Genomic DNA, 27,112 nt, shown 5'->3' on the forward strand with positions numbered 1-27,112 from the left:
GCGGTGCGATAGCTTCGTGGCGAAGAGAGCTTGCACAACCGTTCCCAACAGCCCACGGTGAACCGACTATCTAGAAGACGTCGTCGACCTTTGGAAGTGTGTCAATGCATCAGGTACATCAATTACAGAGCCAGAAGGATAAACAGGCAGGTCTGTTAGTCGAGCGTCAGGCACCGAGTGCGCGAGCTCTATCTTCGAGTGAGGCGTTGACGATGCGCTTGTTTTCCTCGCTAGAATACGTAATGTTGCCATTACATTATAGGTTATTTCGATTCTACATGTTGGCTACTGCCCTTTCATACCACTTTGGGTGCACTCAAAATACGTGCTCAATCTTCATTGTTATCGAAGCTACCAGCAGAATCAGCCGTAAAACCACACGCGAAAGAAATAACATACATGCATAAACATGCCATATTCCGAAGGTATGAAAAGAGACAGAGCCAGACCAAGAAGAAAAATCGAGACGAAGACATGCGTGATATATGCCTGTCGGAGCCGCATGCTGATATTTCGAAGTGAAGCCTGCCGCATGCTTATCAAGAAAGAATGTGGACTCAAATATAAGAGGTCAGCTAAAGCTTCCATAGTTCAAGAACAAGTACCTCGTCGGCTAACGCAGAGCTGAGAGATGACTTTTAATATTCGTTGAGGAATGCCGCAACTGTATTGCTATACGAAAGGACGCAAAATTGACACTGGAAGCAAGATGCTGGCCCATCATTCATAAAGAACGAGAAATATTTGTGTATTGTGCACTCAGCTTGTTTCGGGGAGAGCCCGGAAGCTTGGCCAGTCGTCTGCGAGGAGTGAACTAAAGAGCAAGAGGTCCGAGACCAAGTTTACTTGAGTGCCACCGAATCAACGTAAGTGTGCTTTATACATGTGTTTACGAACAGAGAATCAACATAACAACTTTAAGCTTTATAGGTTCTTCAGGAGTTCTCCCTCCGTCTGGGTTGTAATTGCCTGTCTTGCATAAAGACGAAGCAGTGAACGTGAAAGCAAGGTTTACTGTTGCGCTGGAGGTCCTGATACGGTGTTCTAAAATATACGGGGACCCGACATGACGCGAAGCAGCACGCTACGCTACTACTGCAAGCAGGTACGGCGCCCTGACTGATACTACGAATGTTACCACAGGGACTTTTAGCGTGTCCGGTATTCGGGTAAACGCAAGAGGACTGGGCGTTTTACCGGATGAGTGGAGGGGGCAACCGCGAACGGCTCGCACGGTGCAGCCATCTGGTGGCACAGAGCTCAGCCAGACAAAACAGAGCTAACATTGTAGTAACCAAGTGTGTTTTACTTTGCTGCAGGTGCAAATTTTATGGAGCAGCACGATTACACCGCTGTAGAAAATTTACGCCAGCAGCTAAGCAAAATACAGTTGGTCACTGCAGTATTACAGCTGTTTTTTTCTGGTTGAGCACCGCACCACCAGATGGCTGCACCGTGCAAGCCGTTCGCGTTTGCGCCTTCGCTCATTCGGTAAAAACGCCAAGTTCTCATGCGTTTACCCGAATGCCGGAAACACTAAACATCTCAAACCCTGGTACGATTAGGAACGCCGGCAGTGGCGTTACAGCTGGGCGCAACACGATGGTGCGCGAGACGAGACCAAAACCATCGGTGTTTGTCAGCGCTCAATTAAATGACCAGATAGATCTACCTTGACGTTTACTATCAACTCCACTCTTGCCAATTGATGACTTCTTCACAAGGAACCAGTCATATAATTTACTTTCCGGTTTGATCAGCGGTTCACGAACTTCGAAGGAGTCGCGAAGAAGGGATGCTCGCTGCCGACCATATTTCCGACATCTTCGAGTTCTTCAAGGCAAAAATCTTGCAACAACATACAATTGTACTTTATTTACTCAAATGTGCCAATACGTAGCATTATTTATATACATTTTAAAAGGTTATATCACATCGACCCGCTGCTTGCGCGATGTTGGCAAACGGGACAGTAATGTCGGCGGAAATAGCCCGCATTGAATGCCAGCGTTCACTGCGATATCCTTTCGCTGCCGACAGCGGTGTAAACGAGGGAATCAGTGAGGAATTGAAAGCACGTTATCAGCTGACGTGGCAGGCATCTAGGACCAGAGTACGGACAACGATGTGGCATGCGCAACGCTTTTCTGCAGGAATACGAATGTGCGTTCATTCACCGCTCACATTCCTGAGACCAGAACGCTGTCATTTTTACAATTTTGTATAACCTACTTGAGTGAGGCACACTACCTGCCTACCGCGTCTCTGGAGACCTTCGAACAATAGGCGCGTGAGCCGTGAATGAGCCGTGGCTACCGTGACAGCATAACGGCTGTGACACCTACGTGGACAGGGCGAACGGGCCTCGAGTGACATCGCTTACCCAGTGAAAAGATTTAACAATCTTTTCAGATTTAACAGTGAGATTTAACAATCTGACGGGATTCAGCAAGCTCGCGAGTTTTTTTTTTGTTATCATTGAGTCTTTTGGCAATAGTTCTACGTGGCAGTGTAAAACTTGTTAGCAGGAAGTCACAATAGATGGAAGTAGGGTGACCTTTAGTCTGAAAGATTTATGGAGCTTCCAAAGTAATCCGTGCAGCATGAAAGCGAGATTTCATAAACCATTTCGCAGATAATTCCCGTAGAGAATGACAGAAAGTTCAACAAGTTCGTAGAGAATTATGGTACAGGAACTGTGCTAGAGTTGTTGCGTGTTCTATTCGATTCTTGCCTCGCTCGAATTCTGCGCGCCTGCGTTTACGGACAATACTCTTAGCAGGTCGAGTCACGTGGTTCGTTTAGCAGTTTCTTTCCCATCGACCTGTTACATTTGTGCCTTTTTTTGAATATTCAAGCAAAATGTTCTCTCCACATGTTCCCCGCTAAGGCTGTCTTTTAGCGCCGTCAGCTAGAATCATGACGTAAGTACTGGAACTGCATTTATATGCGCCGAAATAAACATATTCTACAATTTTCGTTAAAAAACAGTCTCACGACCGTAAAACGCATACAGTATTTTTGAAAGAGACATATCTTACAGGGATGCGAAATCATTGCCTTCGTGAATTCTATCCCCAATGTCTTCATTATTGATCGTAAGGTGGTGCACTTACAAAACGATGTACCTGCCATGTCACCAGACCGAAACTCTCACGATGTTATTCATAAAGAGAATTGCAGTCATGAAACTTATGGTGCGTTACCTGCTGCAGGCGACAAAAGCGGAGATGCATCTCGCCAGCGCAGTGGTCTATCTCCTGGCGGCCACGTTTAGCCGAATAATTCTGTACAGCCCATCCCTTGCTGCAACGGAAGGTAAACACCTCGTCGTCATTTATTGCCCAAACCATCGTCAAATTGAATCGACATAGCCCATACGCTTCCTTGTTGACTTAAAGTGTGTCGCCCCCTTACAGACTTCTTCTACTGAGCCCACTTCAAGCACACATGATATGTGCAAGCAAAAAAAAAAAGCAGTAAAGAGAACCTATTTCATGCAGTAATTAGCTGCTTCGTAAACTTCCAAACAAATCCTTATAGCAGAAAGTTCAAACTACCAAGAAAACACATCTGCCCGGAATCCCTAACCTGCAGATAGGCGTTCTACAGACCTAATAGAAATTACTCTATGAACTTCATCTAAGCTATTTTTGCCAGTGAAAATTGAGACAAAAACAATGAACTTTAAATTCAATGGTCTCTTGTAGTTACACATAACCTCTGGTGCAGCATCTATTATGACGCACGCCGCAGTGGAGAACTCCTAATTTATTTTCGCAATATGGGGCTCCTTTACCGATCCCCAAATGTCGCATTCCGACCCCACCGGGATGCAAACGTTGCGTCGAGATCAAACCTTCGACTTCGGCGTCAACAGCGCGAAGCATTAGCCATTAAGCCACCGCGACGTGTACTTATGCGATTGTTTCGGCAAACACCATGTGCAATGATGTCGACGTATCTTGAAGTAACGCTAGTTTATTATGCGTGAATGTTTCCCCCGAAAGGACCTGTTTATGTTGTTAAAAGATGGGGTAGAGGTAAATAAGGAGCCACAATAACCAAAGCTACGCGGAGGAAATATTCGAGAGTCAGTATTTGCGCGAAAGTGGGGGAAAACACACGCTATAAAAAAAATGCTGCATAGACAAAGAAATTCAAGGAGGGCTCACGTAACTAAGAACCATCGTACTATTCTAAAGAATATTTGTGAAAATGCGTTAAATATTCCTTTAAAACTGAAAACATGTGATAATTACGACATCTGATTATGATTACGTTTACCAAGGAGGCATACATTCTAAAATTTGAATAGTATTCAGACAAGTAATATAGGTAAATTAGACTTGCCACCAGTTTGACAAAGTCAAACATTTGAGCGCAGTGCCAGACTCGAAGTCCGTCAACCCAGAAGTTCATAAGCATTTCCAGACGTACAAAAAAAAAGAAAAAAAAAGAGGCTGCTCATTTCTGCAGTGCACTGAATTCCGGCCACTTTCATTCAGAAAAGGGAAACTGACGTGCTAAAGAGTGCAAATGTCACGCCTTTAGCGAACGCACAATAGCGACCTGGCCATTCACACCGGCCCTAGCGGCCAAGCATAAAGCTAAAGTACATCTGAAGTCGCCATCTCGCTGGCTTCATCCTCGCCCGACCGTGACGCGTAAACGGTCATGTTGTCTATGCGCATCTGCCAAGGGCCGGACATCTGTTTATTTCGGCAGTTTAGTTTGGCTGTTGTGAATGAAATTGGCCGGGATTCAGTACACTACAAAAACTAGCAGCGTGAACTTTTTGTGTCTGAAAACTGTACTAAATTTCTTTGCGCTTTGTTTCGGATCATAAATATAAATTGTTTGCTTGTTTCGGGCAAAAAAGGTAATTTATCTGCTTTGCATAACTTATTTAATTGCTACCGAGAATCAATTTATGCATATAGCTCCGTATTAGAAAACCTATAAGGGAAGCCTTTCTTTATCATATATCCGCTATATTTCAGGGATTTCGAACACATCTACTAGAATGCCTAGTATATCGTGTCAGCGAATAGAAAAAGTTTCTTCGCATTCATTCTTAAGGAGGCACAACAGTGCTGAAAATGAAGCAGGCAACGTAGTCAGAAAGAGAGAAACTTTCACTACGTCTCCTGCTTTTAGCGCTTACGACAAACTTCAAGAATAGTTGTTTTAACCGATGATAGGTTTCTGCCCGATTGGTTGACTGAGTTATAAGAAGACCAGACGAGCGTTTTGGAGAGTTTTTCTTATATTCAGAGTACACACGAAAATTTATTCAGCTTGTTCTTTTCTAAAATTAGGACTTCTCAATGAAAGACGCAATCATGCTTTCCTATAACGTCAATGAATCGCTTTACCATGTGGAACGCATGCGAAATAAAGAAGACAATCAGCCAAATTTAAAAAAATAAAATCGGACCTTCTCGAATTTAAACTACCATCGTTGTCAATTGCTCATGCATTGTTGCCTCTTGTAGCTTGCATATGTCCTGTTTTCTTATTGCCTATTGCTGTGCTTTCCCCATGAACGTTTGTCACGGTGTCTCTGTCTTTCCTAATTCTGGCCTGGTATGACTCTATCATTCTTGTTCTTATTGCCTTCACTCTATTTCTTGTCGTTGCTTTTCTTGTGGCGTTTGTTGCTTTTCCACTCTTTTATCCTCTTCTTTATATGTCCCATATCTATGCTTTAATTCACTTCATAAAAAGCAAACAGCCACTGTGACCATTTTGGTGACATGGGCCAGCCAATTCCTACGTTTTTTTATATAGTTTGTGTGTTTCTGTACATCTATATATGACATACTTTTTCTATGGAAATACCACATAAACTATATTTGCCTGCTTTCGTGAAAGAAATGAAGAAGGCGTACATATTTCTTTTTGCGTCTAAAGAACCGCAAATCTCGGATATGTCAATATGTGAACGTTTTTTGTTTGCCAGAGAAGACCAAAGGCTACACTGTTTGTGACACGGAAGTGTGTAAAGAGAGAGGTAAGCATAGACTGGCACCCACTCTGCCATTATTCTGACTCTCCAATTTACCAATGTTATGTTGCTTATCTACCACATATCAGTGCCTCCAGCTGATGCCCAGCGTGGTGACATCTTTCCGAGAAAGCCACTGAATTAATGACGTACACGTTAACAGCAAGTCTTAGTTCGAGGCCTACTGTGATTTGCCTATTCAAATACAAATGAGACGCAGAAATATTCACATAAAACAGCCACTGAACTGATTTATGTTAATTGTGGTGCATTTCATAAAGAAAGAAAAATTGTAGTGATTATTCTAGTGAGCATGATTTAATTTGGGGCTAGGAATTCCGGAGAAAAATTGCCGGAAAACGGCAGGTTTGTAAAGAATAGAAGCGGGAAGTTTACGAAACCGTAGCTCTGCGCCAAAAAATGATATCGCAGTTCTGTAATCTGCACGTATCAAGGTAATCAAGCAAGAAACCTTATACATGACTGTATACAAGTGAAATAAATGTATAACTGAAAATAAATGAAAGTGCTACGATGTGTACGAGGTTTCTGCAAAGCTCATACAGAAAAAGTTCCTCTATATTTATGAGCGGTAAACGAAAGGTCAGTACGGGCCAGTTTAGATCATTGGATGGGGGCAGGTTACAGAATTAGTATATGATGATTTATTACTTATTCATTACGGTTAATTATTATTTATTAGTTTTTCTCCCTTTCCCAAATTTCTCTTACGCTCATATATTGCCACTAGTATTGTATAACATGCTGTGTTTATTTTCAGTTCAGTTATATTTGTTTTAGTACAATTCTCATATTTCATCTAACTTTTACAATTTGTCGCTAATACTGTATAACGCTACACGTTTCATTCAGCTCTTTTCTTTGTTTATATGTTGTCACCCACTCCCGTCTGCAATGCCTCGGCGATTGAGGGTATCCAAAGTAAATAAATAAATAAATACTGTGTTGCAATGTTCTAAACGTATTTCTTCCATTTTTTTATTATACTCAATAATTTCTACAATACATTACGGCGTCAACTCAAATATAATTTTGACGGACACTAGATTATAACTCTACTTCTTAATGTCAACAAACTTAACCAAGATGGGTGCACAGCTTGCTGAAGAAAATTAATTTCAGCGTTTTCAAGTACCTAAATTGAAGCTCCCGAATTAATGTTTTCTCTTAGTGGTCTTTCTTCCCATACGAATCATGCCTTATCAAATTTTCTTGTATGCCTATGCCATGGTTGTTGTCTTTGTTGCAAATAATGATAACGATAAAGTTAATTATTATTTTTATCATACATCCACAAAGGCGCACATAGGCGAAGAGTCGGATGTGTTCTTATTGAATGCCCATTATTGCGTTGTTTTACTATTCTCGGTAACATACGGGATACCGATTCTACACTGTAGAACCCTTCGGCTTTATTTTCGAATTGTACTATCTTGATTCGAACACTAACTTGATTGTGTGGCCATGGTGCTTAATGTCCAGGGCATTAATTATAGAATATTATCTGGTAATATTTCTCCATTCTGAATGTTTCATTTTTTTGTAGGCATCTGTAACGGTTGATGACAATTTTTCAAAGGAGATTTTAATAGTTTTCTTTATTTACAAATATGTGTTGTCCTTTCATCATTGTTTTAATATTTGTCCAAGTAAAAGCAGTCTTGCCAAAGGTTTCGAAGGGCAGTAAGATGTGTAGAAATAAAAGATTATTGACAGATATTGCACCTAATCAAACTACAGCGAACATGTGCTTAAATATTTTCCTCGACTTTGATCTGTTGGTCGACTTCCAAGCGCAGACTAAATGTCCCTGTCTCTGGTATTTGCCATGAATGCGCTTCTGAAATGTAGCCATTGTGTATGCAAATTGAAGCAAGCGGATATGTCTTTCCACCTTCAATCTTATTTTGCAACCTGTTTTTAAAATTTTTGTTTCTGGTCATTGGCGTAGCTGGTTTCAGTTTACATTTGTAAGCGTTATACTGTGCTGTAAAGTTTATCGATCTACGTTTCAAATGCACAATATGCGTAATTGTGATGGCCTGCGAATAGACAGAGCAGCGATAGTGTTGACAAAATGCAAATTCCCTTGCCTGTTGAGTTCTCCTCATAATATAAGGTCAACCAAGCATTTCTATAAAACATGCAGCTCTTCAGCGTGAGCGAGCCTTGCACGGTCGCTCAAAGGCAAAGCAACAAACCATTGGTTAACCCAAAACTAGCAATAGTACTTTTTTACTGCATACGTAGGAGCAAACTGTTTTTCAAATATTTGTTTACGTGCCACTAGACTGTGGGAGTAAAATATACCTATTACTCATAGCGGAAGTTCAAGAAGTTTCTTTTTTCTTGCAGAGTCCTATTTAGCTTTTCGAAAGCCCTGTATATATTTGTTTGTGCTGTCTCAAGTGTTCTACCAAAGTTTGCGCACTTTGTCTTATATCTTATTACAATTCCCTATATTGACGAATCTTAAAGCCTATCGTCAGGCCTGGCTTTACATTTGAAAAGTACACCTGGGAAGTAAAAGAGAAAGACCCTTGAGAGGTGGAAACGCTTCACTTTGGCAATCACCTAAACAACCTGTGTCAAATGTGTTTTACCTAATAGAAGAAAGATAACCTTTAGCAACATTTTAGAGACGATTCCTAAACTCTAACGTAGTTTTTTATTGCGATAGCAATTATATGGACACTCCAGGCACATTTCTGCCGTCGCCGTCGTGGTCGTCGTGCTGTTTAGTATAAAGTCCAAGTGGCATGGGGTAGGTGCGATTGAGGGTGAGCCCAGGATGGTGGCTTGATCTCGCGCGCACAAAGGGGGAAGGCGGGGAGGGAGCACGCTGTCTTGCACCGCGTGCGACGCACCAGGAGATGGGAGGGGGGAGGGGTGATGGTGTACTCCAGCGGCGGCTGCGTATGACACGACTGAGTGCGGCCGCGAGATCTCCATCGTGAAAGCCACCTGCGATGAGAACAAAGCCTAGGTGCGCCGGGGGCTCATAGCTTCGGGTGCGCTGTGTTCTCGCATCTTATAGTTCCCGTTGAAACCAGAGGCTGCACGAAACTCAGTTGGCTTGCCGGTGCTGTCGCTCTTCTTAACTACAACATTTTAACAGCGAGTGTCCACGCTCGTCTAGTGAGATGTGTTTCTGTGTGATTGGGCGTTCGTGACCATTGTTAGTTTATTTAGTCAGTAGATGTTTACCAGTTTACACGGTTTATAAAACTACTACCCTTACTTTGTGTAGCTGTATACCAATTTTCTGTCGCAATCGGTGCATCGCGTTTTGGACGGAAATGGGACTTCTGGGCGGTAATTTCACTCTGCGCACGCTGCCCAGACAAAATGTTTTCAGCTAGTTCTACAACAACGCATTCAGGCAGATTTCATCTCAAGATGAATGTCGATGTTAATACGATCAGCGTTGATGCAATGGAGGAACACATCGTATTGCCACCGCCGAAACACATAATGTTGGCTCCTCTCTCGCGCTAGCCTCTCGACACTTGCATCACCATAGGCGTATCTACCGGGGGGGGGGGGGGAGGCAAGGGGGCACTTGACCCCCCCCTCGTCAGATGTGGGGGGAGGCAAAGTATGCCATTTGCTCCTCCCCTTTTGAAAGCAGGCACTTTGGGCTGCAATCTGAAAAATCCAACAATACTACGACTGAAACTAAATTTTCTTAGTGGAGTGGCTACATTATTAATGCTTTTGTTTACTACGCATCCCCTGTGTGGACAGTGAGGATTGTCTTTTGTGCCTTCGCGGGACGCCCTGTAGCGTATGACGCGCGAGGTTCGCCATACCCGCTCGCCTTGCGGAGTGTGCCTAGTTCTGGGGAATTACCGCTCTAACCAATGTCAACTTGCGTTACTTGCACCATGCCCAGTTTTTTGGTTGTGCTATAATCCGTATTCGAAAACACAATCGGCTTGCTACATTTAACCTGCGGGTGAGGGGTAGGTCCGGATAATGTATTATAATCAGCCACGCCCAACGACTGGTCTGCCTTACGGCATGAAATCGTTGGATTATCAAATGCTGGAACTATAGCCTACATAGCGTTGCATTCTCAGGACGTTATCACCATCAAAAATCTAATCAAACCTCTTACAGGTGTAACTGCCGAAGCCTATTGGGTAATCACGATTTATCGCAGAAGTGCTCGTGAAAATGACTTTGGTCGAACGTGCAGAGCAATTTCAATACCAATAGAACACTTGAATTTTTTCTAAAGGCACGTGTCGCTTCTGACTGACGATTTCATATTCAGGCGGTTTATAAATAAGAGCTGCACTATTAATTGTTTCCCGGCCGGAGGAAAAAATAGCAGATATTTTGTATTCTGAAAAAAGAAATGAAGGCCATTTTTTGGTGAAATTTGGTGAGCTCTCGCTGTCCTGTGGGAAAATATACATCGGACAGACAGGAAAGTGTCTTAATGACCGGTTACGATAACATAGTCTAAACGTGAGAAATAAGCAATACGGTCATCTGTCAACTCACTGTCAGGAATGCGGCTGTGCGCCGGTGTATGGGTCCTGCCGGGTTCTTGCGAAGCACAACGACGAAGGTTTGCGAGAGATTATCGAGGCACAGGCTATCTGTCGCAATAGGGGTACATATGTTAATGCCCCTTTGGTCTACTTGTTAGATAAGGAGACGGCTTTTTTGGATGGTTAAAATTTGGATGAGGGGGCGTGACTGTGCGTGGGTTAAATAGGTGGCTGTTTCCTGAAAATGAAGTTGTTGAAGTTAGCGCATTAGTGGTGGCCGTCTCCCTTCTGTCCTTGTTGACTGGCGCTAAATATGCTTTCCGTTCTTACATGTTGTAGAAAGGGAAAGCGGAAGGGGGGGGGGGGGCATGATAACTACCGTGTGCGACAGTTTTTACGTTCCAGGTTCAGTTTGGAGCGTAGCAAATTTTTACTGAGCCATCGTTTTCCTTTACCTATATTCAGGCGTCTCAACACGTTCAGACTTGCTTTCAGCGATGTCCTCGATGAACTAAACAAGACAATTTGTTAATGTGTGGTGAAAATAAAGGGCGCCTTATGGGTTATATTTAGCTACACTTTAAAGACAGGGGACTAATTATGACATTTGCAGTAGAATACGCATGCAAGTGACCCTGAGCTTTATGAATGTGTCTTGCGAACAAATATTTTAGACCGTATGTCTGGGAGAACGTTGAACTCAACCTATATCAAAATCTAGGACTAATTAAATGGGTGGGGGGTGCAGGGAGGGAGGGAGGACACCATGATAAATGTTATGGCGAAGGAACTAGTTGAACAATTACTGGCTATTTAAAAATTTGCAATAAATTTCCAAACCATTACATGCGGGAAAGCCTTCAAAAGGAACAGTCAATATATACCAACGTTTAAATCATACCATATAATTACAAGAAACTGAAATCTTTATTGCAACTGTTCGCAAGGAACAGCTTCTCTAGAAATCGGATTTTAAGTCTTCAAGGTCGCTCACATCTGTGTTCTTCCTTTCTTGTGAATATTGCAAGCAATTTCTGTTGATTGTACTTCGTTGGCCTATAACCTCGACAATACTATTATGTAGACCATCGATACATTTATGCTGTATAGACGTAAACACCAAGTAGAATTCTTTGTTTAATAATTAAGATTGTTTGTAGCAAATATGCATCTTTTTATGTGTGCTGTACTGCTCTTACTGGGCGGGATACGGGAACCCTGTGAGCCACTCATTGCTTCTTGCCACGGCATCATCCTAAAATTTTAGAAAATTGCAAGAAATAAATGCAAATACAAATAATTTTTCAGGCCCCCTAATGCTCACTGTGTGTGCAAGCCACTGTGCATCATCTAGCGCGTCGTCTCGAAATGTGCTTTAAACAAAATGCTTAATTTTATTATTCATTGTCTGCGTTTCTGGCGGAAAAGAAACCGGCAAGCGCCTGTACTTTCAGGCATTCGTCCTACGCGATGTGGAAACTGACATTCTTTATGCCTTCTTGCTTAATTTAAATGTATGCGCTGCTTGTTGGTCCATCTCCCATTGGGGGTATGTGCCATAGAATGGAAATAATCATCAACATGCCGCGACCATATCATTAACGTATTTGCATTGACATTGTAGAAATACATATTCCATTCACCATGTCGTAGTTTAGGGATAGTGTGTCTGTGTTCCACGTGCCGTAGACGGAGGTAAACGTCTTTTTTTTCATATTCCCCAACGCGACCACCGTTCAGTATAAGTAATCACATCATCATCATCGTCATCGTCGACGTCGTCGTCGTCATCAGTTTATAGTTATTGCAGGACGACGGCCCCTCTCTGCGATCTCCAATTACCCCTGTCCTGCGCCAATTTATTACAAATTGCACCTGCGAATTTCCTAATAAGTAACCAGCTGCTGCGTTTTCAATATTTCTCAACGTGAAAAATATTGACCACTGTTGTATTTATTTCCCGTGTGCATATCAGCGAGACTGCTCAAAAAAAGCATCAACACAAGCATCGAACCATGTGACGACTTCTTCGGCTTCGTTTGTGACGGGTGGATTAGAGAGCATCCTATTCCAGAGACTGATACGTCGTTCGGAACGTTCGAACAAGCCGAAGAAAACGTGCTGCGTGATCTAAGAGGTAAGAATTGCTTCAAATGTCAAAGTGAGAAGCACAACATTGCATTTTTCTATATTGAAAGTCAGCAAGTGTTTTTCTCCATAATACTTTCGTGTTCGTCAGATATCCTTGTTTATGTTACAACACGATATGGCACATGAGAAATGACAATTAATGGGAAATTCATTTTGTGCAGCACAAACATAAGTGGGAGCGTATTCTAAATATTGAGTTGTACAAACGAACGTTCTGAAGAGATAAGTCTATTATTTGTCAGAGTAGGGTACTTGTGGTATAGGCTGTTGCGGTGATATGCCTTATCAATTGTGGATGAATCCTTAATCTCACTGGCCCTTCTCAGTATGCCCCAAATCCAACAAAATCGCAGGAGTATACTTCGGTAGTATCATCATGCTTGAGAAATACTGTTCTTTGCAGGTGCTAATTTTCTACACAACTATTCAAGTGCTCCTTGCAATCACCGAGCAAATATGAGCCTAAAAATAATCAATGTTACACTATTCCAAGGTTTCCACATACGCTTGGCACTTCCTAGACGAATGTTCGCAGTGTCATTGCTATTTGTAAAAATTTGCATATATTAAGCAATGGAACGCGATGGGTTTGAAACTGGTCACTCGTTCCTTGCAGGGATCATAGAGAACATAACAGACTTTGCTGAACCTCGTAGTGTGAAAAAAATGGCGGCAACTATGTACCAGGTATGCATGTGCAAATGTGAGTGAAATATTTTTTGTTTGTCTTCTCCGACCTCTATTTCTATTTGTTCTGCAAAATGAAAAAAAAAGTCGAGTTTTCAGTGAGGCATAGAGTGACAGGCTCGAATTAGCAGCTCCCTGTTCTGTCATCACTGTTACATTTTTGATGAGCAAGAGCACAACTTTAATGCAGGTAATTCGCATCGCAGTCGCACGAAGAAGCATTAGTCAGATGGTATATTACACTATTTCTGAAACTACTTACACACGTATCTGAGATCACCACGTCATGGCTTTTATCAACGTGCCTTTATAGGTCCTAAATCCCGGCGTCGTTCGTGTTATGGCGGTTGAAGAACATTGGTAACATAGAACTGAAAAAAAATAAGTAATTCAAGTATGTCTCTCCTGAAGACAATAAAGATGGTGTGGAAACAATAGGAAAAGTTGGCTACCTGAACTTCAAGAAAGATTGTCTTTGAAAGCTTAGCGTTCTCATGTGACTGAGAACTGTTCATTCATAAGCTATAACAGTACAACAATAGCGTGTTCTCTTCGAATAAAAAGAAACGCACTGGGGATGTCTTGGCCAATGTGAGAAGTGGGAAGTGATCTTACAGAAAATTTAAATCGTGAGTTAGGCATCAGAACGTTCGCGATAATGCAGCGACTGGATGCTGAACACCGAATGTCTACGCATGTGGAGAAAGTAACTGTTATCACTTGTTCTTGTCGCAAAAACAAGTTTCATTTGCCCAAACAAAGAGATCACGCTATAACCTGATGTGGAAGGAAAGCACATTACTGCCACAATCTGAATTCCTATGTAAACTCACGTTATTCAGAACGCACTGCACGGGCGTTTTACCTTTTCTCTAGAGCACAGCACCTTATATCAAACTAATGTAATTTTTTTGCGAAAGCAGACGGCAATAATAAGATTCAACCACTTTTATACAGTTCCACACGCATCCGATTTGGCATACTCAATAAATATTAAGCCGTGGCACCCAAGGTGTATTTTCTAAAGAGATTGAATGCCATGCGCATTATAATTTAAAAGTGGTCGCTGTAGTTCACAGGCTCCTCCAGTGGAACTCGTTGAGGACGACAAGTACAGCTTCCAGTCTGTTTGCTTAACGTAGCGTGGTTATAAGTGCATTCATTTCACCGTTAACATTTTAAACCCTCATTGGGTCACAAAGAGCGCTTTATTTACACTGCAGCAAACACCCTCATATTTTAAGCGTGTGATGAAATTGATGCACGCAATGGATCTTTTCTTCTTGGTGACTTCTTTATGGCAAGAAACCTTAGTAGCGTGCCACGCAAAAATAGCAGCGACAGAACGCGGGAAAACTACTGAGCGCAAAGGTTAATAGCTGCTGCAGTCAAACTCTTGTAACAGTTGTTTTGGTGCGCATCAGATAGATTATTACACAATATTCGACTATGGTTGTTGTGATCACATGTGTAGTCCGTGCTCGCTGCCGGATAAAATTAAATGTTTAGAGCCTTAAGAGTAACGGTCTTGCTCGTGGGACAAACCAGCACCCTTAAATGTATACAAATGTTAAGGACGCAACGTGCTCACAGAAGCAGTGAGACGTCGCGTCTGACTCCACATCATTCAAAAGAAAAGGTATCCACAAAAGTTACCGACCAATAAAAGCTTCCTTCGAATATTGGATACACAGTCGTGAGCGAAAGTTTGGAGATAACAGCATCAGCAATAAACTGAAAGATATTCAAGCACAGCTCATCGGCCTGGAGTTCCTTTAATACATTTTATTGGTCAAACAAGTGCATGTAGGAGTGTGCTCTTGATTTCATCCAGAACGTCCAGGCTGGGAAAAAAGTAAAAAAAAAATCGTGGCCTTTGGTTCCCAAACTTTTTGTTCGCTACTGTACATATTCGATGTATGCCGAGCGTTGACCCCAGGCGGACGTTGTTGATTTGTCATTTTTTTTCTCCCTATGCTTTCCAAGGAAATCCACTGATTTGCTTCAGATATCACATTTTCTCCTAGATTTCACAGAAGAGCAGCTAATCCCGATGGTTAAAGATATTCTTGCTCGTATGGGATTTCCTACATGGCCTGTCATGAGACCATCTGAGCTTCCTTATGGAAACTACTCACATTTGCTCACGAGAACATCGTTGTGGCCATTTTTTTTCTTTGACGTGGCTCAAGACCTGAACGAAACAGACCGGTTTATTATCGAGGTGCGTATCTTCACTATGCTTGAATGCAAGATCTATTGATTTCCCGTGAATGTCGGCATCAGGTAGAAGGCGTTCCATAACTTGTGCTTTCAAATCATTGTCAACTCATAGTTAAGTACGGCAGAGCTTTGCTTGACGACTATCTTAGCAAATTAATTTGGTAATTCATTGACCTTAATAATGTTAACTGTGGTGAAGCAGTATTTTCGAGACGGTGACCCTATCTAAGAAAATAATTTAAGCATACTAAATGTGAAGTACACACAAAAAGTGCAAAAGAAAAAAAAAGCATGGTCAAAGCGAGTACACAACACATGCACATTTACTTTTTGTATGTGCGTGTGTTCTTATTTAGCGCTTTACTTTCGCTATGTCGTAACAGTGAGGCTGAATTTTTACCCTTTTCAAGTTTAATCTATATAACCACGGTTCAATATATGAGTGCCCAGAAAGGCATTCTGGCAATTCAAGTAAAGTGTCGCTCGGTTGCTTGTATCCTGTTAATAAATTGCGCCAGCATGCTTTTAGTAGTTAAGGTTGCCTCTAGAAAAGTCGAAACTTGTGTAGTACAGTGCCTTCAGTTTTGTGTAACTTGTTGTGGAGCTGTATGTCGAAAACGTGACGTTTTATTTATCTCGTCATCTTTATTTTGGTGATGCCGTTACGTGATGTCGTTGGCAGAATTTCGTTGTGCGTTCCTGTTATTTAGTGTTTCCTTCACCAACAATTTATCTTTAAGTAAACAGAAAAGCAGTGAACTTGCCAGCGGGTAAAGTTCTGGGAAGGTAACCACCGTAAATACATCATGTGGTTCAAATGCTTCACAATTCACCATAACGGACAAACGTGAAATGATGGGACGCCATGTTGCTACCGAATTACTGGTGCTGCGGGTTTACACAATGTTACATTAGTCTGATGAAAGGACGATAAAACAAAACAGTGGATGTCATGCAGATGTGAGATTCGGTGACAAACAAAGCCTATTCTTAGATGTTTCTTGGAATTTTGTCATTTCGCGTTTCTTTCTTCACCTTTATGCAGCTCTACGCTTTTTACGCAACGCGCGCTCTGGTCCTATCTTTTTCTCTAATTGTATTATTCATTCACATTCGGCCACTTTGGGTACCGAATTCTTCACTTCTTCACGGGCACCTCTCCCACTGGCATGCACTAATTCTGAGAGATTGGACAAGAATTGTCCCGTACTCAGTGGTGCATGAGCAACTAAATATATCCAAGTTGGCTGTTCGGACACATAACGAGTGGCACACGCCCACATGCACATACACAGTCGCCCAAGTTGTCTATCCAGGGCACATCCGGAGTTTAAAATATCCAGTGACCCATGTTGTATAATCGTCGAGACCGAAGCACCAGGCATCTCGAATGTCGGGATAAGTGGCAAGGAAATATTCGCTTCAAAATAGAGATGTGGTAATGTTTGCTAATTATACGTGGTATGAAACCATGGGACAGAGCATAGTGCTGAGATGACAAACGCAACTTATTAAGTATATCGCACGTGCTTTTTCTAGTTCGTTTTTTAAAAAATTACATGTATCATATTGCACAATTCGGCCCATTCATGTGAATTACCGGAAAATGCGGACGTCACTTCAGCGGCAAATCACACTTTTTTAGGTGGCCTATAAGTAGGACTCTCTACCTAGAATTTTAGTTATTCACGTAACGTCTTCCGAATGCAAAAGCGATAAATCCTAAGACTAGCGCCACTTTCGAGATATCCGCCTCGAAATGCTGCTAAAGAATGCACTGCAGTTACGGTCAAGATGGTGCTGAACTGCTTCACGCATGCTTTGCGAATCTGGTATTTGAAAGGTCCATGTATTTCGTATCAGACATTTCAAGGCCGCATATCCCAAAAGTGGTGCTGGACTTACGATTCCAGCTAAGGAAACAAGAATTCACTACTGCTAAGCTTTCATCTCGCTGTAACAACACGTGTCCTGAAGTGAGGAATCAAGAACGGTAACTAGTGAGTATCTTTATTAGCTAGTAAGCGATTGCGATTTGTCGCGCCAATAGCAACCGCCTCCTTCATAAAAATAGCCGCTAAAGGTGAAATAACACTGTCGCAGGCAATCTATGAAAGAAATGTTCGAACTAAAGAAATACAGGGGGTATAGCCGTCTTTAAGCTAAGCACGAGGTCAGATGACCAAAGAATGGCTGCGCGGACAGCATATCGAGGAGCGTGAAATAACGAAAAATCATGAGCCATTCCACTCAGTGAAGGCGGACGATCAGCGAAGATGTTTAGCACACGACACAGAGGCGACACAGAATTTTCAACAAAGGTACGAACTCATTTATAGTCCTGATGAATGGTCATCGTGACGAAAGGAACGCGCGCACATTTATTGTCTAGATCGGTGGGTCGTTGTTCATGTGGGTCACACTGATCGGCTCTGGTACAATGTCGGACATGTTCTTAGCTAGAGTCTAAACTACGCCCATGCTCAATGAATTGTGCTGCTAGGCAACCGCTGGTTTTATGAATGTGCTCCAGCGTGGACGATTACCGTCACCTCAGGGAGCCGGATAAAACTAGCCACGCACGTGATCGGAGCGCTGCTGCACCTAGTAGCCGGCGCATATGAGGCATGCGTGACATTTCGACGGGACCGCCAACCGGCGCCAAGTTCACGAGCGCGACATACGTGCCACTCCGGTTGAGCGAAACGAATACTAGGCACGGACGGGCCTGGAACGACGACAAAGGGTCTCGCGCACGTGAAAATTTCACTGCAGGCTAGCCATAAACAGCTTCGCCGTAAAAATGCCCCTCTGCATAGATTTATTCAACGTTGAGGCATTTCTATTGGATAATAGAGTACCCACCACTACTCAATCTTCTAACAAATCTCAGTGGCGGTGCTTAAGGACGTTCAACCTTCCAGAAAATAACCTGGCAAAGCAGGCCTACCCATGCAAGAAACTATGGATGCAGTACGGGTGTGTTTTAACATGAAACCTACAGGAGGTAACGAAAATTCGCCCGAGAGAACCGACTCCTATATTGTGGCTCCTTAGGATTACCTATAGGATAATGGCGCTTAACATGATCCGAAATTACGGCTACTAATTTGCTTGGAGTCTCACGAATTAATTATTGGATTGATTTATTGATTGTTATCAATAAAGTTGCGAATGCTCCCTTACTGCTTTGCTGCCGGCTTTTGCAGAAACAACAACTTATTTAATCATTCCAGCTCTATTGCACCACATTCTACCAAAAAATGAGAGAAATAAGGCATGAAATGCGAGCGTATCTTGTCGCTTACTGTCTCCTAGAAAGTTTCACCAGCGTCTGTAAAATTCTTTAGCCATGATTACCAAAGTGCTGCAAGAAGCTATAGCAGGCTGCGACCGAACAAGCTGGAGCCACAAGAGAAGAAAGAGCACAATATTTTTTTATTAAATGTTCTTAGTTGCTTAAAAAAATCGCGTGATTAATTACAGCTAACTTAAACATAAATAGGTTCTCCGCGCAAGGAACCTGCTCGCTTAAACCAGTGATATCTTTTTACATGCAGTATTGTACCAAGTGAACTATTGAACAGATTGATTCTTTTGTGGACACCGCATCTTGTTTTTGCAGAATTTCCGAAAATCGTGAGGCATTGAAAGCGCAATGTTACGGTAGATGAGCCCGCATGGCGTATGAGGCGATAGCATGGGCAGTGTTTTATGTAAACGATTCGACAAAGTACTCCTTCTATTTAAGCTTACGTTATGTTGATGCAGATATTTTTATACATGGCTAAAAGAGAACACTTTAACATTTACGTAAGGCCAAGAAAACAGCTCGACACTGTATAACGCAAAAGAAAAGGCTGTAATTTGAGTTTTTGTAATATCCCGATCCATGTAGATAGGCATATATTAAAATCAGTTCACAATGATGGCTGTTTTGTGGCAAAAGGATGATGCAATTCGGTTATAACGCTTTTCCAATATCGGCAAGCGCGAAATATAACTGCGGACCTTTGTTATTGTGAAGACTTTTACCTAATTCATAGTGTTGTAATATTTTTTTCCAGCTGGATGAGATGTCATATCCTATTTTAGGCAGAGAGCAGCTCCTTAATCCATCGGCGACAGACTACAACAAAGCCATTGTACAGGCGTATTTATTTCTTATCGCCACAGCTGTAAAGGCTCTAAATCCAAATGCTACTGAATACGACGCTATGATTGTTGCTGAAAGAATCTTCGTGTTTGAGGCACGGCTTGCTTCGGTAAGCACCAACTATAATTACCAATATTTCTAATTATGCTATATTGCTGTGCTTAGTAATACTAAATGAAACATTATATCTGACTCAATTATATATATATATATATATATATAATTTTCCCCTTCCAAGGCAGTTTTTTTTCACGCTACAATGGCAACATATTGCTACATCCGAAATGATGATTGATCATCGCACCAAATACCGTTCAAACTACATGTTCCACTGTCAGATCACTCTTAAAAATTAACTTTACAACGATGCCATCTTTTCACAACTACGCCAAAGTATGGCGGCTTCCATGGAGGGATACTTAGACTAGGAGTAGTTCTCAGATTCCTGTACTCTATCTTTTATTGTAGAAACTATACTTTTGCGGGAGCTTGCATAACACGTGTGATTTAAAACTAGAGGCAAAGGTAATTATTATTTTAGTCTCACTGCTTTAAAATATTCGCTTTCGATCATGTGCAACGTGTTTCAAAGGCGTCACTCTCCAAGATACGCACTCACATCGGGCGAGTGGTTGTCCACAATGAAAAAAAAAAAAACGTAAGCTATATTTCGACGTTTACCTAGTGCAGTGCTTCAAGATTCATCCTAGACAAACATGGCAGCCTGCGACGGCAAACTAAATGTTCTAAGGATTGCTTTGTTCGTCCCTTACTTCACACTGTCAAAAATAGGAACGGCCGTTGTCGTCAGACCATCTTCTCGACCTTCGTTTCACCCTTGCCATAACATGGCTAGAAAAAAACAAAAAATCACCACCACCAACTAAATTTCCCGCGCTGCAAACAACTTGAACCCTCGCCAACCGGCCTACATATTACGGCCGGGATATTGACCTGCATGGAAGTTCCGGCAGCACAGGTACCCCCCGTGGATGGCTTTAGGCTCTCTCCACAATGAAAATTTATTACACTACGCCATTCCCTTTCCCCCACCTGTACCAACTAGTTCTGTACCTTTATAACCACAGTAGCCTTGCATACCGCCTCCTTTATTTGTTTCTGTGAATTTTGTTACTAGCACGGCGCAACATACACATATGACGGCAGTACGTTGAAAGATGACCTTCAACAAACATGGTTTCACGAAGTGTTATGCGCCTGGTAACATAGTCACGTAGGTGCAATGACAGAAATACGTACATAGATACAGATAATGCTATATTCTATATATGTTTCTGCATAAAAAATAATTTATTCCGGACTCTGGCTGTCGTGCAATGTATGTACAAGCAATACGGACGTTGCAGAGGGCTGATGATTAATGATTATAGCAATAATGTCAGGCTCAGTTTCATCGCATGAACAAGTGCAACCAACTACGGACGACCGCCTCCAATTCCTGTTCCCACTATGAGAACTTGACACCGCGTTTGTTGCTTTTACGTGTTCAAGAACACGCGCTGCGTTTTCTTGGACAAGTCCGTATATTGTGTTTAACATGTCATGTCATGGACATCTGGTAGAGTGGCTGACCAGAGAAAATGCATTCGCATCGGGGCGCTTCTCAAGCATGACAAAAGGTACCATGCCATATCCTCTCCCTGACCCATAGCACTGGCAAGTCTTCTGCTTACGACAACAGAGAGAAGGATGTTGAGCAGGCTGCAATGGTTTCTTGAGAAGTGTGGTTTCTATACAGACATGATGATGGTTTTTGCAAAGGAACGTCCTCAAAGGGCAAATCGGCATCCAGTAGCCGAGTGTAGCATAACGTTACAAAGAAAACCCACACAGGGTCTCAAAACGAAAGCTTTGAAATTGCAAAAAGAATAATTTGTATGGTTCTGGGATTCCTTATCTCAGCATTATCGACCTCGGTTTTCACGGTCGAACAGGAAAATAGGTGTCAGAGCTTGTAAGGAGCGGTCCTTTTTGAAGTCAAATGAAGTCAGAGGTACCGCAACGCGTTCCATGATGTTACTCCTAATGTACTCGAGTGAGGCAATGGAGGCAGGCTGTTTCACTGGATGATGAAGTACGTTACACGGTGTACCTTCTTTATGATAATAGTTGTGAGTCAGACAAGTCAACACAAAGTCGGCCGCGTTTTCCGTCAAGGAGGCTTACAGAGACCTTTATCTTTCAACACAACCCTCAGTACATTCGCTAACTAAGGTCAGAGTCTGTCACGATAAGTTTATTCGCACAATAATATTTGTACATGCATGTATCTTGTTTCGCGGCTACAATTTCGCACAAGGCTGTAGCGCACAGTGCCGGTGACGTATTTGCGCTTGTGACGTCTTCATTTGGCGACGGCCAAGTATGTATACTGTACTTGCGTTTACGCACGAGTGTAAGCTAAGAGTAAGAGTAGGACTGATGGTACAATGATACTATGCCTATCTCACAACAGATCTTTAGGTGTCATCATCGACCGAAGCTTGTCGTGGTCTTAGCATGCGGCAGTGCTTGAATTCAAGCTTGCCTGCTTTTTACGCATGGATAGATATCTTGCAAGAGTTAGGTGCGCGTCGTCAGTGATAATTGCTCCTGTTGTAGGACCCACTTTCATAAACTAAATTTGATAAAGCTTATTTCTCTCGTCAAGCATTCACATTTCCTACTTACGTACGGGAAGGAACTAACATGCTCAGTGATTGCGGCAATATTTGTCTGCCACATGCCACCAAAATCGAGGGCATGATTGCAGAACTGCGTATCTGCGGAATGCGAACCTCTACACTGCGTATCTGCGTTTCTGTGAACCTCTACAAATCTTGCGCTATTGACCAGTCACTAATGTCGCAACTAGCGCCACGCCAATCCGCAATTAGCCTTCAGATTGCGCTTTTTCAAAATCGATATCAGAAAGAGTATGGACTCAATGGCGGAGAAGAACTAGGAAGCTAACCAGTAAGTATGCCAGACACGATGACGGAGAAAGACAGAGCATTAAACGACAGGTTAAAAGCGCGGAAGGTAAATATTGGATAAATTCAATGGAAAAGAAGCATAGTGTTGAACTATATCGATACTGGAAACAGCAGATCAGGAAGGAAACGTTTCATGATAACTCAAGAGGCAGTGCCCTACTCTTTGAAGCTACGTCAGGATGTCTTAGAACGCGCAGCTATAGAAAGTAATTTAACGAAGAAGACACGTGTAATGTGTGTGGTAAATCTGTAGAAACAATAGAACACCTCGTACTAAACTGTGATGGTATCCATCCGTATGTCGATGGGGGCACAGTCACGCTCCTTGAGGCCCTAGGGTTTAGAGATAACAATAGTCGTGTAAACAAACATGCGGTGGAAATTAGCAAAAAGCGATTGGAAGATTGGTGGCTTCAAATCAGAGAGGTGACATAAGGTTAAAAGTGTAGGAAGAAGTATCTAAATAAAATTGCGAATTTGAATAACTTACAACACAGTTAAACAAAAATAAAAAGCTGAGGATGCTGGCAACTGCCATCACCCCGTTTCAAACGGACGCTCCTACCTTTCATACATCCATACATATTGCATAGGGAGTGCACCACATTTTTCTCCAGTGAAATTAGCAGTGTTATCCGTGAACTATGACAAGACTTTTGGCACACCGCTATATTCAAGGACATACTAAAGGTTATGTATGACCTCTTTTTCTTTAGGTAACTGACCCTATCACGCATTTACGCAAATCGTGCCACTTCTATACTTATGTGTACTGACAGCTTGGTGTTGCCAATTGCTTACATCGTGCCATCCGTAATGTCAAATTTGACGAGAAATAGGACCTTGCGTATTGACCACCACAGATTATCAACGGCAGCAGAGACTGTAGCCACCTGCGAGGCCGTTCCTTTTAAAACAGTAGAACAGGATCAGGCCTCAACAGTAAATTGTGACGTTAAACCAGCTAATTAGGTGTGCCCTTAAACAAATTCTCTACTGTCTGCTCGCTCAGTATGGACTAGAAATACAGAATTTCGCACTGGAAACGAGTCATGGTTTCAAGCTTGAATGCGTTCTAGGGCACTATGACTAAGAAGGAAATGAGCTCGCCGACAAAAAGGCAAAAATTGTCCGCAATAATCTGCCATTGAAGTGTCTCGAATTTTCTCAAAGAGAGACTAATTCTGCCGTTTACGTCACACTGCCCGAAAATAGTGGGACATAACATGGCCCTCCTGGTCCCGGCCGTCTTTAGAGAACACACTAACATTTGGGACTGACGGTAATGTCCAATGAAAATAGACACAAGCTTACACGTTAGGACTAGGAGTGGCGTTAACTCGAAGCAAGCAGCCTATATCGTTTCCGCAGTGCAGTGGGTGGCGAGCAGTGCATTATACACGAGAGTATTGAATCCGTGTTGTGTATTTGCCCGCGGTACACTGTGGAGTTATAACCACTGGCAGGGCATTTGACAAGACTAAACAATTAAGCTTTCGCCGGGAAGCTTCTCTTGCGACCTTGGTCGGACCCCCGTTAGTGAGAGGTTCTATACGCAACCAAGGAGTTGCCACATAATAGTGGTCTCGATTTGAGAATTTGAACAGATTCTGCAGTTCACGTTCATTGAACCCACTACGTTCGTCCTCATCATAAACACTTTTGTCTCTTTCTATTTCTGTTCCCCGTTTCCAATGTTAAGCAGTAGGTCATAATTTTAAATAAGGCCGATCTCCCAGTATTTCTTTCATACTAAATGTTTATCTATCTCTCTCTATGTATCTACAGTTTCTTTATGTCCGCATGTCGGTGTGGTTTCGCCGACTGCGAATGGATGTCTAACGCTCTACCAAATTATACAAGATCCGCAACTTGCAGAATCACTCTTGGTAAAGCTTCATTGGCTTGCCTGTTCATCCAAACAAGTTCCTTGTTTTTTCCAAGGTCGCCTGTGCTCATATTTTATTTGTAAAAAATGATTTTTCTAAATGTCTACGTTTCTTGCAGATGACATCAGATCCTAACGACAGACAAGACATTAAAGCTTTTTACGAAAAGATGACTATCGATGAACTGGAGAAAGAAGTGCCGAACGTATGGTGGTTCTTCGTTCTTGTTTTCTACAATTTTTTGCACTCTTCTGGCCTACTTGTTCGCAAGAAAAGAATAGACAAGGCGTCACAGAACAAGTTAGGGCAAAGATTAAATGGGCGTAGCAAGATTCGGCCCTTTTTTTCATTTACCTCTGACTTTGTACCTGCCACAACCACACATACAAAAAAAAAGACTAAATGGAACCTCGTGTCACATTTGTTGATGCAGCCCAATATTCCCATGGCACACGATTTGTGGCCGTCGCCACACGCGATGGAGTCCTACACCACGCCTCCAGCGTCACTACCTCCACTGCCGAGAGGGCTGAAGAAGTGGCCATCGCCCTGTCCACTCTAGATCCCACCTGTCACATCATCGTGTGTGACTCTCGCTCAGCCGTCACTAACTTTAGCAAAGACCGTATTTCTCCCCAAGCTCTTCGCATCCTCTGCCAGGAACCACACTGTAAAGACAGCATGGTCTCCCTGACATGGATCGCGGCCCATGCGGGCCCCTGTCCACTCACACGTCCCCAATCTCAACGAGGCCACCCACTCCATTGCTCGAGGCCTAGTCAACCGCGCCGGAGTCACTGTAGATGGCTTGAACACCAGAGACAATCTGACAACTTATAACGATCTCGTTAAGGCCTTTTACCTCAGTCGCCGAACCTTCCCCCACCTCACCCCAATTTCAGCCGGGCGATGGCTACCACCCTGCGTCTGCTACAAACACGTACCCTTCACCCGCCCGCCTCCACCTTATATTTCCAGACGTTTACACTACCCCCACCTGCCGGTGCTGTGGCATTCACCCAGCTACGCTTCCACCTATGCTGTGGGAGTGCCCAGCACAGTACAAACAGACTAACACCACGACCCTCTCGTCGAGGGTGCATGAGGCTCTGCGTAGCTCCGCCCTCGACGACCAAACCTGGGCAACCCAGCACGCCCGTGAGTCGGCGGCGAGGCAAGTCTTCGTCGTCCCCTCATGGGAGGCTTAGGCCTGGCCATCATAAAGTGCTGGTTGTACAATAAATGTTTATTCCTCTACCTCCTAAATGGAAGATTTGCTGTTGGAGAAATAGAAGAGGGCGCTTATGTTAAAAGTTCGCCTACTTGTTTCTTAGCACAGGAAAATGTCTGCGCGAGAAAATGCGACAATGAACTTTAAAGGGACTCATAAACATAGTTTAAGATGTCATGTAAAGCATTTTACATGAAAGCACGCAATTATAGTAATATTTTGGCATTCAAAGACCTCATTTCATCCCCTGTGTGGAATTGAGTTATAATTGGCTTATGTTCGATAAAGCATTCTCTCGCACTCTAGTATGATTTAATTACAATGCTCAAAGAGTGTTGCAGGAATCCTTTAAGCAAGAATGCACGTATGACTGCAGGTAATAAAAAGACAGCTGGCCGGAAGAATGCCTGTGGTATTTTAGTGGCAGAGGATATGTCATCAAAGGCCCGCAAGCGGCCATTTACAAGCAGTGCAAAGAATAATTTGCCAGCACCCGCCGTGGTTGCTCAGTGGCTATGGTGTTGGGCTGCTGAGCACGAGGTCGCGGGATCGAATCCCGGCCACGGCGGCCGCATCTCGATGGGGGCAAAATGCGAAAACAACCGTGTACTTAGATTTAGGTGCACGTTAAAGAACCCCAGGTGGTTAAAATTTCCGGAGTCCTCCACTACGGCGTGCCTCATAATCAGAAAGTGGTTTTGGCACGTAATACCCTATTATTAAAAATTATTTGCCAGAAAGATTCAATACAAGCATTGAACTCTTTGCAAGCAGGTACAAAAATTCTGGGTAAATTATGTCACGATCAATTCTAAAAGCACTCATTAAATTGCCACTAAACTGTCAAGCACATGCGGATGTCTGAAGTTTTGTGGGACTCAGATCCCTGTCCAAACATATTTTCCCACTCTACTTCCAACGACAGTGCTTTGACGTCTGTTACGTCTTGGGAAAGAAATCTGATCTTGTTGCACCCTATTGAGGCAAAGAAATGATTGCGTTGAAAGAGTAATACCAACACAATTCCATATTTTGTACTTTCTTGGATTAATAACAGAAGAATTGCCACTTAAATTGTATTCACTTTCAGATTCCAGTCCTACAAAGCCTAAACAGGGTGTTTTCGCTAGCGAACATTACGCTAAACAGGACTGAGCAAGTCGCAATGTTCGGGATGTCCTACTTCAAGAAGGCCAATGATTTCTTCAAGTGCATATACGACCTGTAGGTAGTAATCACTTATCAC

At 42.7% G+C, this 27,112-nt stretch overlaps 1 protein-coding gene and 1 long non-coding RNA gene across 2 annotated transcripts; both read left to right on the forward strand.

Annotated features, from left to right (window-relative positions):
• Positions 1-670: 670 nt before the first annotated feature.
• Positions 671-12,665, forward strand: LOC129386904 (uncharacterized). The gene is made up of 4 exons (XR_008614211.2): positions 671-866; positions 3,216-3,318; positions 5,966-6,016; positions 12,509-12,665. It is a non-coding gene; the product is annotated as an uncharacterized lncRNA (long non-coding RNA).
• A 592-nt stretch (positions 12,666-13,257) lies between these two features.
• Positions 13,258-27,094, forward strand: LOC126539165 (neprilysin-1-like). Its single transcript, XM_055075119.2, has 5 exons — positions 13,258-13,387; positions 15,399-15,595; positions 19,662-19,859; positions 24,754-24,840; positions 26,957-27,094. The coding sequence occupies exons 1-5, from the start codon at positions 13,258-13,260 to the stop codon at positions 27,092-27,094; spliced, it is 750 nt and encodes a 249-aa protein (XP_054931094.2).
• The last annotated feature ends 18 nt before the right edge of the window (positions 27,095-27,112 follow it).

This window comes from Dermacentor andersoni, chromosome 11 (assembly GCF_023375885.2).
Source record: "Dermacentor andersoni chromosome 11, qqDerAnde1_hic_scaffold, whole genome shotgun sequence".
NCBI lineage: Eukaryota > Metazoa > Arthropoda > Arachnida > Ixodida > Ixodidae > Dermacentor > Dermacentor andersoni.